This window comes from Cotesia glomerata, linkage group LG6, assembly GCF_020080835.1.
Source record: "Cotesia glomerata isolate CgM1 linkage group LG6, MPM_Cglom_v2.3, whole genome shotgun sequence".
Taxonomy (NCBI): Eukaryota; Metazoa; Arthropoda; class Insecta; order Hymenoptera; family Braconidae; genus Cotesia; species Cotesia glomerata.
In genome coordinates, this window is record NC_058163.1 from 19,323,406 (window position 1) to 19,339,415 (window position 16,010).

General features: G+C 29.4%; 2 protein-coding genes across 2 annotated transcripts; one reads left to right on the forward strand and one right to left on the reverse strand.

The window, feature by feature from the left end:
* Window positions 1–5,002: 5,002 nt before the first annotated feature.
* On the reverse strand, window positions 5,003–9,396 carry LOC123267067. The gene is made up of 6 exons (XM_044731561.1): window positions 8,772–9,396; window positions 8,063–8,184; window positions 7,712–7,825; window positions 6,584–6,934; window positions 5,351–5,549; window positions 5,003–5,215 (listed from the first exon to the last, which is right to left on the reverse strand). Exons 2-6 carry the CDS (start codon window positions 8,132–8,134, stop codon window positions 5,067–5,069), a joined length of 885 nt encoding a protein of 294 aa, XP_044587496.1. The 5' UTR covers window positions 8,135–8,184; window positions 8,772–9,396; the 3' UTR covers window positions 5,003–5,066.
* Window positions 9,397–11,178: 1,782 nt separating this feature from the next.
* Window positions 11,179–12,225, forward strand: LOC123268054 (retinoid-inducible serine carboxypeptidase-like). The gene is made up of 3 exons (XM_044732936.1): window positions 11,179–11,324; window positions 11,441–11,987; window positions 12,060–12,225. Exons 1-3 carry the CDS (start codon window positions 11,276–11,278, stop codon window positions 12,223–12,225), a joined length of 762 nt encoding a protein of 253 aa, XP_044588871.1. The 5' UTR covers window positions 11,179–11,275.
* The last annotated feature ends 3,785 nt before the right edge of the window (window positions 12,226–16,010 follow it).

The following is a 16,010-nucleotide window of genomic DNA, read 5'->3' on the forward strand; positions in this document are numbered from 1 at the left end:
CTCAAGATTCGCCTACTGGAACCATCTCAAATCGACGTCAATTTCTAATATTTGTGCTCACTTTTCTGGCTTTCCTCCTCCAAATTTATGATTTCTTAATTTATTGTAATTTAATTTAACTGTTCCACTAATCCTTTTAGCTATCTTACTGGTGCCCAAACCCTAATTCTTCTTTGTAACAAAGATGTACTTATCTTTATATACAATAAATAAATACATACATACAATTATATATGATTAGATATGATTATATTTGGCCATTTTTCATATATAATCATATATAACCAATTTATATATAAATATATATAATTATATATAAATATTTTTTCTCGGGTTATAAAGCTAACAAACAAATTAAAATTAAAATTAAAAGTGTAATAATAAATTTTTTTCAAGCTAATATAATAAATATTAGTTGAATTCTATTTTTAACAGTGCATAAATCAAATAAACTGACTGTTAGTGTTAAAACGTCGATGGCTGTGACAGCGCATATATTATAGTTTACTGTGCAGAGTATAGGTCTTGAACTGACTTATATTCTGATAATCACAATACTTGGTATTTTGATTATCAAAATACCAAGTATTGTGATTATCAAAATACTTTTATCTCAGTGTGCTTCTGAAACTTTTTCACATTAAGGAATACGGAAAGAAAATTGTACGAAAAATTACAATGAAAACATCGTAATTTTTAGTATAGGACATTGCAGTGCCGGACCAGAACTCAAACATCGTAATTTATACGATGCAACATCGTAAATTTCTATCACTCAAATTAAAAAGAGATTTAGGTCACCGAAAAAATAATTCTGTATCATCAAGGAATCGAACCCGGTGTCCTCTCCGCCTCAAGTCCAAGGTTTATCCCCTCACGCTATCGGAGGGAATATCTAAAGTTTCTGTTCAGTCACATAATAAGACCCTCGATACAGTAGTTGGTTATCTTTCGGTGGTGGCGTCGCAAACTACTAGACTCTGTCTCTCTTTTATTAAAACATATAGTATGCGTCCTTATTCACTTGCTCTTACGGAAAAAAAATTTACTAAATAACATCGTAATTTTCAATAATTCAAATTGTATTCTGTAGACGGCAGCATCGTAAAAATCGAGATACTGAAAGTCTAGTCCTGGATTACGATGTTACTATAGTAATTTTTCATAGGATTTTTTTTCCGTGAAGTATTACCCTACAACGGTTCTCAACTTTCAGAAAAATTTCCCCCCATATGCCCCAATGTAAAGCATTATAACTACAATATGAAGTAGTTGAGATGCAGTACACTTTTGCGCCTCCTCTCACATGCGCAGAAGTAGAAAAATAATCCCACTGCGTCTTTTTTTTGACTTGGCTACGTTGCATTCTCGCTCAGAATCATTTGCCCCTTGAGACATGTGTTGTAGGAAAATTTAATGTTTTGAAATAATTTTGAGGTTACGTATAGTTGGAGACTGCAAATAATAAATAATGACTTCGCGGCTAAAGAATGGCAGATTTTACTTTAGCAATATTTCGATTGGTCTTGAGTGATAGAAGAGGTCCTGGTAAATTTAAATTAGAGAGTCTCAGTCAAGATTTTTTAAAAAATTCAGATGATGAACAACAATCATTTCATGATGCAGCTTATGACGTTCTAACTTTACAGAATTTAGTGGAAATATTAAATTTAAAAGATAATTTATTCACTTGTTATAAAAAATGTGACGTTTATTTGCAAGAACTATCTGATGCAAATAAAACAAAACATAATTTAAAAGTATTAACAGACTTGAAAGATATTATTTCGTTGAATATATGTAAAAAATTAGCTATGAATGATATTTCAGTTGATTCTTTGAAACAAATATTTAAACAAGGAGGGGATGAAGCTATCGTGCAATTGTTTACTGAAAAAGTAAATAACAAAGTAAGAATAACAAAACAAAAAGATATAAAGAACGTCTTAAACTTTTTAAAAAAATTACCAAAAAACTCAGTAAAGAAACCAAAAAAAAATAATTTTAAGAAAGAAAGAGTTTCTAAAAAAGAATAAAATAATTAGTAGTATTAATGTTCTTCTAAAGTTAAAAATAACTTATTTTAAATAAGTGTCTTTATAAAATATTTATTGAAAAATGTACTTTTAAATAAATAAATATTTATTATATTAATATTGTAGCTATATTCTTGATTTATACTATTTATTATTTTACATATTTATTTTTCCTGTACAGTAAATTTGTGCTTAACCTATATCCATTAAATTTTTATAGTTATTTGAATCTGTTGGGCTTCTACTGTATTTTGAACTTCCCGTGCAGTGCAACGTTGCCAAGTCACTATCTCTCACTTATTAGGTTATAAGAGAACGCTTGAAAATCATTAAAAGTAACAAACTTTGAACATTGTTTATAAAAAAATTAATACCGCTCGTTTATGTTTTTTTTAAAAAAAAATACTTGTTATAACTTCAATTAAATATTCTCAGTTTTTAAAAAAAATCCTAAGAAAAGTATGGTTGTTATTCAATAAAATGTTCGCTCTAACTACGGTCAGGATAGGGAATACATGTTAAATGTACGATTTTTAATTGCTAATATTTTGAAAATTAACACCGCAAGGACTATTAGAAAAAATTTATTCGTATAGAGGACACTTAGAAGTACGCGTATTAAAAAATTGAGGAATATTGTAAGAAAAATGATTTTTCACCATACCTATTGTAAATTTACTGCTAGTCTAAAATGAAAATAAACTGCTACACTGATAGAAGGATTTATTTGTATTAAAAAATATTTGTTAATAGTTAACAAATCATTTATTAGAGACCACTTTTTAGTATTAAACAAATATTTCTTAGTATTTAAAATGATTTGTTTGTATTTAATAAATCTGATATTCATTTAATAAATATTAATAAATCTTTTTAAATACTAAGAAATATTTGTTAAGGACTAAAAAATGGTCTCTAATAAATGACTTGTTAAATATTAACAAATATTTTTAACTATAAACAAATCCTTCTATCAGTGTAGTCTAAAAGTTTGAGAAATATTGTATGTGTAATTTTAAAAGAAGTATTTTTTATAGTTTGTTTATTTAAAAAACGACTATACTGATGAATTGAGCGTAAAAGTTATCGTAATAATTATCTTAAAAGAAAAATCTGAAAAACGGTTGACCGACAGGCCATCCCCGGAACATCCCGCTTTTTTCGAGCTTGAAACGCTCGAAAATCTTCCTGTTGATTGATTTTTGAGCTCTCCGAGCCCAAAAATTAAAAAACATATTAAAAAAACAATTATTTAGAAATTTTTAAATGGCTATAACTTTTAAAAGCCTCGTTCGATTTTGATTTACTTGTCGTCATTCGATGCATTTTCTCAAGTACAGAAATAGTTTGTGAAGTCTTGAGTCGATAGATCGAAAAATTTTAAAGTTATATAAAAAAAAACGACAATTTAAAAATTTTTAAATGTTTATAACTTTCGAACGCGTCATTCGATTTAAACTTACTTGGCGGCATTTGACGCAGTTTTTCAAATTAAAAAAAGTTTTTGAGAATACTAAAATTGATTAGTCAAATATTTTGAAAGTTATTTCAAAAAAATTAAAAAAAAATTTTTTTTGGTTCTTATTTTTTGAATATCTTTGAAACGGCTTGACCGATTGCCTTTAAAATCTAATCAGTTTGAAATCTCAATGACCACTTTCGAACGCTGTTTCGTTCATCTTGATCGGTTGATTCGTTCTCAAGATGTCGTACGACAAAATCTTATTTACACACACAACAAATGAGACAAATGAAATTTATCTCATCGGATGTAGCGTATTTCGGTGAAAGTTTTAGTTCATAATATGATGTTATTTACTTATCTGGAACCTATATATTTTTGGTTTGAAAAATAATAAGTTTTTATTAAAAATTCGTTTCAATCGATTACCATTTAATTTTATTTAATTTTAATCAAATATTATAATTCTATTGTTTGCTCTCTAAGTTGATATTTGATAAATCAAGTACTGTTAATCACCGAAAAGTATAATAATTTTTTAGTCGGTATTTATTTGAGAGACATTATCACTATTTGCCACCGTTACATTAGGCCTAATTTATATTCTATATATATATGTATGTTAAATTTTTAACAATTTATTGACTCATCACGATATCTCTGAAATTATAAGGATTATAAAATTGAAATTTGGCAGGAATATTTTTTTTATCATATAGTTATCAGGTAAAAACAAATTTTATGGAGTCCATCTTCAAAAGGTACTACAGAGGTGTTGATTATAATAAAATTCAAATTTTAAAGCCATAACTTCTGCAGAGATATTTTTTTAATCATATAGGAATTGACTGAGCTAATTTTTACAAAATTCAACTTTCAAACGAAAATTATGAGGACATTTATTGAAAAAAAAAAAAATTATCAATTTTTCTTAGCGGGATCCCCTCGCGACCTCTGGTTCATTCTGGAAACACTATGGAATCACTCTGGAAACATTCTGTAATCAGTCTGATTACAGAATGTTTCCAGAGTGTGTTTGTTACATTTGTCCATTATGTTTCCAGAGTAAAGCCAGAGTGAATACATATCGAAACTATACTGAATCGATTTTGAATTCAAAATGTAACTTGAGCGAATACATATTGGAATCAGAAAGAATACATATAAAAACCAGAATGTAACCAGAGTGGATACATACTATTTTCAGAATAAATTCTTACAAGTTCCATAATGTATTCTGAGTGAAAACATTCCATTCTCAAAATAATTTCATAACGGAATCGATATGTAAACTTAATGGACTCAGAGTAAAACCAAGATAAATACAGACTGCAATCAGAATGTAACTCGAGTGAATACACACTAATTTTGCTGTGAAAACATGTTAGAAAAAAAGTAAATATTACAGGAAAAATGTGCGCTGGATAATAAAATCAGAGGAATCATATTAGTTTTAGTTAATTTATTAGCAATAAAGAAATAAATAAATTAATGCACATTTAAGTTCGTATAAACTTTTAAACGAATAACAGAAAATAATTAAATTTGATTTCTTTAATTTCGTTAGTTCATGTTTGGTTTCCTTCTTTTATTTTTAATTGCCGCCGGTGCTCATTCAAATATGCTCCTATCCAAGTTTTTAAGTAGATTGTGATGTCATCTCTGGATCCTGGGATCCATGATAGTTCTCGCTTTTGTTGCAGGTATAAACATAAATCTGTAAAATGAAAAATAGTTTATTATTTTAAAATATTTCGTTTGTAAAATCTATTTTATCTAGTGTTATTTAAAAAACTTAGTAAATGAATAGAACCTGAATGTGTAAATTATATATAAATTAGGCTGATGTTACCTTTTATTTTTTTGCACTCTTGGTTAGTAACTTTGAAATGATTTTCATTTTTATGACGATCATTAATAAACATATTTTCTAAAATCTCGGATGGCCACAATTCTTTGATTATTAAATTTACCTGTTGCCTCATGGTTGACTTTCTTAAAATTTCTGCTAAATTTTCAGCTCTTATTGCTGTGTCTCCAATGACAACAAACTGGAATTAATAAATAAAAAAACAGGTAATTATTGACAAGTGGGGTCCATCTTTTTAATTTTCATTTCTTTAAGCAACATTTGTTTTGGAAAATTTTGATATATTTTCTTTTGAAAATAAAAAAAAAAGAACAATTAAAAAAACAAAGTTGAATATCACAATTTTAACAAATTTTATAAATATTTTGAAAAATTGTGATATTCAACTCTTTTTTTTTAATTGTTCGTTTCTTTATGTACTGATAAAAAATAAAAACATATCAAAAACATTAAAAATAGACAAAATAGAAATTTTCTCCAAAAACATGAGCCAAAATTTTTTCCAACTTTTGACGACAAAAAAGGTGTAGAAATCTTTATTTTTCTCTTTCACGATATTTTTTATCATAATTGCGCCGCAAAAACAAACAGAATAAAAAAAAATACTTTTTCACCTAAATATGGCCAAAAATAAGATGGACCCCACTTGTAAATAATTACCAAAAAAAATTATAACATATAAATCGATCAAGGTAGTTCTCGTGATCAAGGCATAACATCAGAAAATTCTAAATTTTTGTATACTTATTGAAGACATGATGATACAATTACCCTTAAAATTTTAAGTCGGTTAACCACCTGTAACCCGACATGAATTCAATTAAAAATTGAATATTTAACATTGATTGCTTACGCTTTCTGCAGTTCTGTACCAGTTTTTTAGTTATAAAAAAAACTAACTGTCAGAAACTTTCAAAAATCTGACAGTCTTACAATATATTTGTCGTGAGTTTAAAAAAATTGTTTTTTTATTTTTGACCATCTATGATTAGATTAATTTACAATGGATCAAAGTTCAACAATTTACGAAAAATTATATATGGAGTATATCTATCTATCTATCTAACTATATATATTTATGTGAATACTGCATAGTTTACGTCTCCACGGGTACAGCCTTGGGTAAAAATTATGGATTACTTAGCTACAAGTTCATATACTTTTGTGACGCGTATAATCTCTAAGAATATTAAATATATATAATATTCAATTTACCTCTTCGCCATCTTCAACTACAATGGATTCGGACAGGTTAGGCATCATATAAGTGGTCTTTCGTTCATGCTCGCGATGTTCGAGAGGCCTCTTTGGTTGAACGTCTTTCGAATTTTTGTTTTGTAGTAATTGACTGAAATTGTTCATTTTCTTTTTTAGCATTCTTAAGTTATTATTAAGTGAAGCTAACGGCCTGCGGATGATTGTCTTTCGTGAGCTGGGTCCACTTGCTGAGACAGTTTGAGGTGTCATGAAAGAGCGTTGTAATGACTTTTTTCCCACCGTCTTCTTTGTACGTTGCATTCTATGAGGCTCACTGTCATCAATGACCTCCGCGGTAGATCGCGCTTCCTGCAATAATTATTATATGTCAAAAACTTCTAAATACATAAAGTAAAGTACCCAGTACTTGAACACTTATAAAAATGGGACCAGTACTTGAAAAGACGTTTCGAAATGTTGTACAGTTTTTGACAGTTGTGTTGGACAGATCCATCGTTTGATCATTAAGGAAGTAAGAGCACCAAAGCAAATTTTGATGAAAGGCTTGATTTTTTCTTAATATGAAGTTTAAATAAATTCCGAAAATTTGAAGGAGATTGCCCGATTATTTATATAAATAATTTACTTTGAAGTTGAGCAATTTTACATTGGTCTTATCGGGTAACCTTCAAACATTGATACATTTCTGTATTTTTCTCGTAAAATTGTCGGTGAATATTTTTTAAAAATTTATGGATGAAAGTAAATATATTAGTGATAAATTTAATTCAAAAAAATTTACAGTTGCCCGACTAATTAAAGTGTATTAATTTAACGAAAAATGATTGCCGCCCCATTAGCCAATTTTATGTGTATCTATATATTGAGAAAAATTATATGGTTACTGCTCCCCCCTTACCGCGCTAGAGTCGATACCTATCCCCACCTCACCTAGCGCTCGTACTTCCTTAACATCAAATGAAAAGTTTTAAATATAATTAAAATATTTTTTTAATTGGCCGAATTGCAGATTAAGTTCGTCATATTTGTTACAAATCAAGCCCTTATATAAATATCACATTTATGAAGTGAAGTCTCAGAACTAGTAAATTACGAAACTACAGCAATTACAACTTTCATACTTACATCAATTTCTATGTCGTTCACATCGTTGAAAATATCAGAATCTTTTGGCATCATAGTACGGTAAAATTCGGATGATTTCGAATTTACATTTTTTTTTGAGCTCTGAATGTCATTCTGTTTAATAGAAAAAAAAAAAACAAAAATTTATAATTTAGTAAGTAAGTTGATTTGTATGTAACTAAATGCTATTGAATTCATCCATTTCTTTTATGTTTCGTTTTGCATATTTATTATCAATAAATATGCAATATAATAACCTTAAAGAATACAAAATTTGTTGACATATATTCGATTTCTCTACCGTTACTGTACTTTATTTTATTTTTTCTTTACATCTAAAATTAAACTTACTTTTCTTATGACTTTTGGCTTAAATAGAACATTAGATGTAATCTGCGGACTATACTTTGGAAGTTTCGTCATTATGATACGACTTGTTGTCGAGTTGCGATCACGTAGTGTGAAAGGATTATCTGCAATGTATAATAGTAATTTAAAAAAAATAAGTAACAATTAGTCAATATCATAACTTGAGTGATAATTCGTTATATACATTGCTTAATTAAGTAGAAACACAGTTTATGATCACTTAAAAGGATTTCATATCTTTAATCAATTTATAAACGTCCAAAAAACGCTTGACACGGAATTTCGTAGTGATTAATAGAATCATAAATGTATGAAAAATAATATAATAGCTTTTACAAATAAAATATTGATTTAATTTAAATATTCAAATAAATTTTTATTGACAAATTAAATACCAAAAAAAAAAAAAAAACAGTTGTAAGAAAAAATAAAAAAATGTTGTTATTAACGAAAAATAATTACTATCTTTCCTTAATATTATAAGACACTCGACAGGAACTTATCTGAGATAAAAAAAAAACTAATAATACGTCCGTATATATACATAATTGTTAAATATTTGGCTGGAATAACTTAAAATGTGACTGAAAATTATCCGTCTACCGTGTTCAATAAATATAGGTTAGACTTTATAAAACCACTTTCTCTAACGATGAAAAAATGTAGAAAAAAATGTAAATTAAAATAATACCATCCGAATCAATAAATTTTACGGCGACATTGCTCAATTTTAACTGCTGATCTCTCACATATAAATCTTGAAGGTCGATGTCCTCTGTCCCATAAATTGTCGTTAAAATTTTTTCATCGTTTAAACGATAAATCTTTTGAGAACTAACAATGAAGTTTTTATTGCGACGTATGTATCCACTGTAGGAACATTTTGATTACAAAATGTATTGAATCAAGATACACTCTGGTTTTAGTATGCCTCTACTCAGAAAACTTATTGGTTACAGTATGTATCCCCTCTGAAAACACTTTATTTTTAGCCTGTATCCACTTTGAAAACGCTCTGTTTTCAACACGTACACATTTTGAAAACACTCTGTTGTCAACATGTATTCACCATGGTTTTGCTATGGTTGCAGTATGCATCCACTTTGAATACAATGTGGTTTCAACATGTATTCACTCTAGAAAAACTCTGCTCTCATCATATATCCACTATGGTTCCAGCATTAATCCACTTAGAATACATTTTGGTTCCAAAATGTATTCACTCTGGTTACAGTCTGGAAACGCTATGGGCAAATGTAACAACCACACTCTGGAAACACTATAACTTTTGAATGAATAAACCGATTTACACGCGGTTGGCGGCATTCGACGCAGTTTTTGAATCCCCATAAAGAATCTTCAAGTTTAAATCGATCGAGCCAGGAATTTCGAAGTAATTCCGAAATAACACTTTTTTTGGTTTTCTTTCGACAACAATAACTCGCGAACGAACCCTAGTAGAAATGAAATCAAGTTTTTAGCCAGTAACTGGCCAGTTTTACTAGACTTAAACCAGTAACTGGCCAGTGTAATATCCAGTTTCTGTCTAGTAACTGGCCAGTTTTACTAGAGATCTAACAAAACATTATGGCGGCTTTAGTGAAACTGTCAGTTTCGAATTCTGAGGTTATTAGGCGTTATTAAAATTGTCAAATAAATTCAAAATAATGTTTAATAAACGATATGATATAAAAAAGTTTCATTTATGTGTACATTATAAAATAGATAACATCATTAGTCTGATAGACTAATAATAAATCTAACAATAGAATAAGAAAATAATTATTTTGAATTGGAGATTTGTTTTTAATGCCCACAGTCGCAATTTATATATTGTGTCATTTTTTTTCACTGTATCCATTTTGAAATATATACTGGAAATTATTTACACGTTAATAAACACTAATTTTGATTGATTTATACTGTTTTTTAATAATAATAATTACAATAATGATGCGTACAGGTTAACAAAAAAAATAAACAAACATACACACACTAGTAAAGATACACTGTCGGTGTAACTAATGTTTATGACTTAGTTGTAGGTGGCGCGATTTCAAGTTTTTACTCGATATCACTGGCCAGTTACTGGTTTATATTCAGTGAAAACTCGATTATTTCTACTAGGGACTCAACCGATTTTGACCGGGCAGTGATCGACGTGGTTTTTTTATCTTAAAAGCTGATTATATTTTGGAATTGATCGGTGAAGCCATTTAAAAGTAATTTCAAAAAACCACATTTCAAAAAATTTTTTTTTGTAGTTTTTTTAAGATTTCTCAAAATCTACTGGTCCGAATCGGCCCAAAGTGCATTCAAAATCTAAGTTTGGTCAAACTCTTTCGAATGGCGCCAACCGTGATGAAATCGGTCGAGCCGTTCAAACACACACACACACACACGCATACATACATACAGACATACGGACATCATCTCGAAAACATTCAGGGAAACTTCCTAGGACCTCAAAACGTTAAGATCTGATGAGAACTCGGTTTTCGAAAAACGGGGTAAAACCAATAACTTCTCGATTTTTGAAAATTTTCAATTTTCTTAGCGGGAAGTTAAAAATTATTAAAACACTAAATTTGTCTTTTTTCCTACAAGTTTACTTAGTTCAAGAATATTTTTCTTAAATAATGTTAATTTTTTTTTCTGTGTACATACATAAGTATGCAAGCTAACAAAAAAACATGTTAGTTAATGAATGAATATTATAACTATATAATGATGATACCTATTTGTCCACATATACTTGTTTTATTGACTCAAATGTGTTAGTATCAATTATTTTGTCTTATTACCAATTAACGACTAAATATTTTTAACGCTTTTTGGTAAGACCGCTTATTGTGGAAAAATTTCTGTACATATAACTGATACTAAATGTCATTAGTTAAAAAAAAAAACCAAGTTAGTAGGTCGATCAGCATTATCTATTGCATAAGAAGACAATTTTATTTATATCTAGTTATACCTTATGACGTTTACCTCTGAAAATATCAAAAAGTTGCATCATATTTTTTTATAACTTTTGATAAAAAAATAACACAACAAAAACAGTATATGATTTAATAATTGTTTTTAACAAATCATAATCGTCGCAATACTCTACCCAAAAGTACATTTTTAAAAAAAATAAAGCCGTTTTTTAGTACCATCATTCAACGAAGAAACTTGAATTTATTCTTAATCATGATTTGGATTGTGCTAGTTATTTTGCTGACACCTTCTTCGTTATACGGTATATTATGAATTTATTATTATTGTTATCATTTTTATTATTATTGTTATCATTAAAATTTATTAGTTGAATTTTAATGCAATTTTAAAGTATATAAAACATAAACTTGTTAACAGCAACGAATAGTGACGAAGTGGGAAAAAAAGGTTTTGGTCCAGGAAAACAAGATTGGGGATATGTACTAGTGAGACCAGCTGCCCATATGTTTTGGTGGCTTTATTACGTGAATCCTCCAGTAATGAACTCATCAATAAATTTAGATGTCTACAGTATACCTTTGATTATTTGGTTACAAGGTGGCCCGGGGGTCTCTGCTACTGGTTTTGGAAATTTCAACGAGTTGGGTCCACTTGATATTGATCTTAAGCCGAGAAATCACATGTGGGTCAACGATTATAATATTTTATTCATTGATAATCCAGTAGGTACTGGGTTCAGTTTCGTTGATAATGATACGGCAATGGCAGAAAACAACACGCAGATAGCCCAGGATCTAGTGGAATGTATGAAGAGTTTCTTAGAAAGTGTTCCAAAGTTTAAAAATGTCCCTACTTACATCGTAGCTGAATCCTACGGAGGAAAAATAGTTGTAGAGTTCGCTCTTATTTGGTTTCGGGTATTCAGTTTCATTAATTTACTATGCTACAACATTAGTTATACAATGTAGTTGAAAGTACACAATAAAAAATTTTTCGTCATTGTGTAAAGTGTTAAAATTTGTGTTGTAACCGGAAGGTTTCAGATTAAATTACAACGTCATACGCGGACTTGTAGACCAGTGCACTCGATGGCTGGCAAGACAAAATGTATACGTGAACAAGTTATCTGGCCGCGCTGTGTTGCTTCGGCAAACTCTGTTTTAGCGCGAGAGCTACAATTTGGGACTGAGTGGAAGTGGTAGGAGAGCACTTTGGGAAGAGCAGGAGTGAGCTCGCGTTCTTCGGTCGTCGGCAGCCAAACGAGTCGGTTGACTCTAGGACGTCGTTGCCTATACACACAACACCTGGGACGCGTCAGCGATGGTTGAGCGGGTGGACAGGCGTCCATCCTTATTGGAGAACGGAAGACTGAGACCAGGTCCTGTTAGAATGGTCTGTGAGGCGTTCTCGGGTTGGTCAGGAGGCCAGGAAGTCGGTGCCGTACTACCTCGTGGATTGGTCAACTTCAACTACAGGAATTCCGTACTTGCGTCCATTCACCGTCAAGTTGTTCATCCAGCAGTCAGCAGGCATATCGTCGAGTACGTTTCTTTATAAGTGAGATTTTTATTTACTTAATAAGTTAATTATAATTATAAAGTCAGTGAATTTTGATATTGAGTCTTGGGGATGTCAAGTCATTATTTTATTGTGAATATTTTCATCAATTAGATCAATTGTAAAGTGTACTCATTGTTTGTGTCGGGTGAATAAACCAGTTGTTAATTATAACCTATCTCTTATCCCTGCAGTCCACCTCTCTCACTCTCAATACATTTCCTTGTGACTAGGAAAGTGATTTTCCCACGCCCTGGTCGAGCTAGCTTGGTAGGGAACTCAGCACCAAGAGGCTGAGTTCTCAACATCTTTATTTACTCTTGGTGGCGCCGTTTTGGTGCCAAGTGTTAAGTGGAGTCGTCCCCAGGAGGTCACAGACCTGGGCGAGGGCCCCCCTTATAGTGTGTTGAATATTACATTCTAGTGTGTAGAATTTAACATTCTCATGTGCTCATTTAATGATTTAACACACCAGAATGTTAAATTCTACAAACTAGAGTGTAATATTCAACACAGAAATTTTAACACTCTACAAAAGGACGAAAAATTTTTTACTGTGTAAGGTAAACTTAAAAATATAGCGAACGGAAAATAAGTGTTTTTCACATTGGTTTGTGAAAAACTTTTACTTTTTGCCCGCCGTATGTTTAAGTTTGCCGTATCTTTAGCCACATTCTGTTATATTAGTTGATATTTTGATGTACAAAATATATGTGTTTTTTCAGGCTCAAAATACTACATATATTACCTGTAAATTGAAAGGGATAGCTGTAGGTGACTCACCCATTTCGTTTGCTAAAGTAGTTCGTTCAATACCTACTTATCTTTTGAATATGGTAAATAAATTTGACATAATGAACCCTGAAAGTATTTTCTGATATAGTCTAATATGGCCAATTTTTGTATCAAGCCATTCTATTGACATAAGGTGTAAAAATGGAATAAACGCTGTTAGTGTAAAAAATCAAAAGCGAATTCAGAGTGAATTTTCACTTCTGTTATTCGGAGTACCGAAGTGAAGAAATGAAACACTCCGCGTATGGAGTAATTCTCGAATTTTTTTTTTGCGCAGTGATTCTAAAGTAAATGTGAATATCAATCCGGAAAACATCTGAGTATAGAGTTTTTAGCATAAAATAAATTTTGATTTAGCTAAGAAAAAGAAATAATCTCCGGATTTTTTTACTTTTATGAAAAAATACAATTTTGTTTTTCATTTGCATTGCGCATGCGTCAAGTTTAGACTTAAAAGATATCCATTACCATTAAATAATTTATTAAGAATGATAATCCTCATATCACATTCTATAACTGATCTAAATAATGATAAAAATATTAATTAGTATATATTTCTTAAAATCGAAATAATTGATTAAATATTTATGAGCATTGTTTACATTTCGTGAATCCTTATCTTTTTTTCTCATCTTCATAAAAACACGTGGAAGAGGAAAGCAAACGTGTAGTTTTTATAATAAATTTTATTTTAATAAAGTATTAAAATTTTCTACGAAATTATTATTTCTTTTTTATTTTAATGGTAGTTTTGATTAGTCATGGAAATAGAATTAATGAGTTTTAAAAAAAAAATAAACATGCATTAGTTGAATAGTATATTGTGTGACTAGGGATGAAACAAAACGATTTCAGACCAGACTGAAGTTGCCTGCCCGAGCGAAGTGAGGGCTGGCATCACTCGGTCTGAAATCGTGTTTCATCCCGCGTCACACATTATATTTTTCATATAAGTTGCATTAAAAATGCTAGTTTCAATGTCTGGAGCCAACCAGAACTAGATAGTTTCAGACGAACAGCGAAAATACCATTTTATTATGAAACATAATAAAATAGAAAGTAATAGTTTATTTTTTACCAAACATTATTCGTAAATTGACAAGTTTTCTTTTATCATTCTTATTTATGCTTAATAACAGAATTATGATATGTCAATACAGTTAACGGTTAGAATGACATTTATAAAGGTATAAAATAAACAAAAAATTGATAGGATTGAAAATAAAGCTGCAACTTCACCTCGCGGACAGAAAATCGTCATTTTCTGTCCGCCGGGAAGAAATAATTGATACCTGCCCGACACAGTCGTATTGGTCTGAAATTGTCTAGTTTCGGTTGGCTCAACAGGCATTGAAACTCACATTTTCAATGCAGGTTATGTGAAAAATAGTTTCTATATTTTTTAAGAAATTAAAAATAAAATGGACATTTATTATTTATTTATTTGATGATGCTGAAATCGGCTGATGTCTAACAATATTTTTTCACAACTTAAATTAGGTTTAAGAAGTGATTTATAAAAAATTACACTTGTAGATTTTTTAATTTTTTACATATGAAATATTTTTTTTAATTTTTTTTGACAGCTATCAGCTAACTTCAGTTTCATTTTATTGAATATATTTCATTTTACTAATAAAAAATATTACTTATGTTAACTGCATATCATGATTTTTTGTATATTTATAATATATATAATAACCAGGTCTGGGCCATAATTAAGTTTCAAGTCTGGCCCATGCAATTTGATAAAAAATAATAAAAAATGAATCATTTAAGGTTTCATTTTTTTATTTTAATTTTAAGTATACTGTAAAAAAAGCGGTGTTAAAATGAACTCATTTTAACACCGCTATGTAACACCTGTGTATTAACACCGGTGTAGCGGTGCTCTTTTGCGGTGTTAAAAATCCGGTGTTAAACCGGTGTAACAGTAGAATAAATTTACACCGTATCGGAGTATGAATATTACATGATCCATAAAACACAATTAATATTCAATATTTATCAAAATGAGACAAGTAACATTTATTTAAGAATTTTCAATTTATAAAATTACGCAGAAATCGATTTAGTGAATGTTATACAACAAGTTAAATAGTATTTACAATATTAAATGTTTAGGAACAATATAATAATTATTTTTATTGTAACCATGATGTTTCTCACAATATAATGGATGTTTTAAACATGACAAATCTACAGCTGTGCAAAAATAAATTATCTATAAATTATCTCAAATGTCTTCAAAATTTGTTCTCAAATAGTTAAAAAAATGTTTCAAGATTATTCAAAAAAGGTTCCACATAAGATTTAAGGACAAAATTTCAACTAATTTGCTTTAAATAAATTCAAATAAATTCCGAAAATCTTAAAAGAAATACTTAAAAGTTATGAAATAATTACTAAAATCCACTATTTTAGAGTTTCCGATTATCTATATGATGTCCTAAAATTGTCCTTTAATATTTAACAAATCATTTATTAGAAGCCATTTGTTAGTCCTTAACGAATATTTCTTAGTATTTAAAAAGATTTATTAATATTTAATAAATGAATATCAGATTTATTAAATACAAACAAATCATTTTAAATACTAAGAAATATTTGTTTAATATTAAAAAGTGGTCTCTAA

What these genes read in the sequence shown, in the direction of transcription:
- LOC123268054 (XM_044732936.1), top strand. Translation starts at nt 11,276, where the DNA reads ATGATTTGGATTGTGCTAGTTATTTTGCTGACACCTTCTTCGTTATAC. An exon ending in GACACCTTCTTCGTTATACG is followed by an intron (nt 11,325 to 11,440) that starts GTATATTATGAA and finishes ACTTGTTAACAG; the next exon opens with CAACGAATAGTGACGAAGTG. An exon ending in TACAACATTAGTTATACAAT is followed by an intron (nt 11,988 to 12,059) that starts GTAGTTGAAAGT and finishes TGTAACCGGAAG; the next exon opens with GTTTCAGATTAAATTACAAC.
- LOC123267067 (XM_044731561.1), bottom strand. Translation starts at nt 8,134, where the DNA reads ATGACGAAACTTCCAAAGTATAGTCCGCAGATTACATCTAATGTTCTA. An exon ending in TGAACGACATAGAAATTGAT is followed by an intron (nt 6,935 to 7,711) that starts GTAAGTATGAAA and finishes TAATTATTGCAG; the next exon opens with GAAGCGCGATCTACCGCGGA. An exon ending in AGAGTGCAAAAAAATAAAAG is followed by an intron (nt 5,216 to 5,350) that starts GTAACATCAGCC and finishes TTCATTTTACAG; the next exon opens with ATTTATGTTTATACCTGCAA.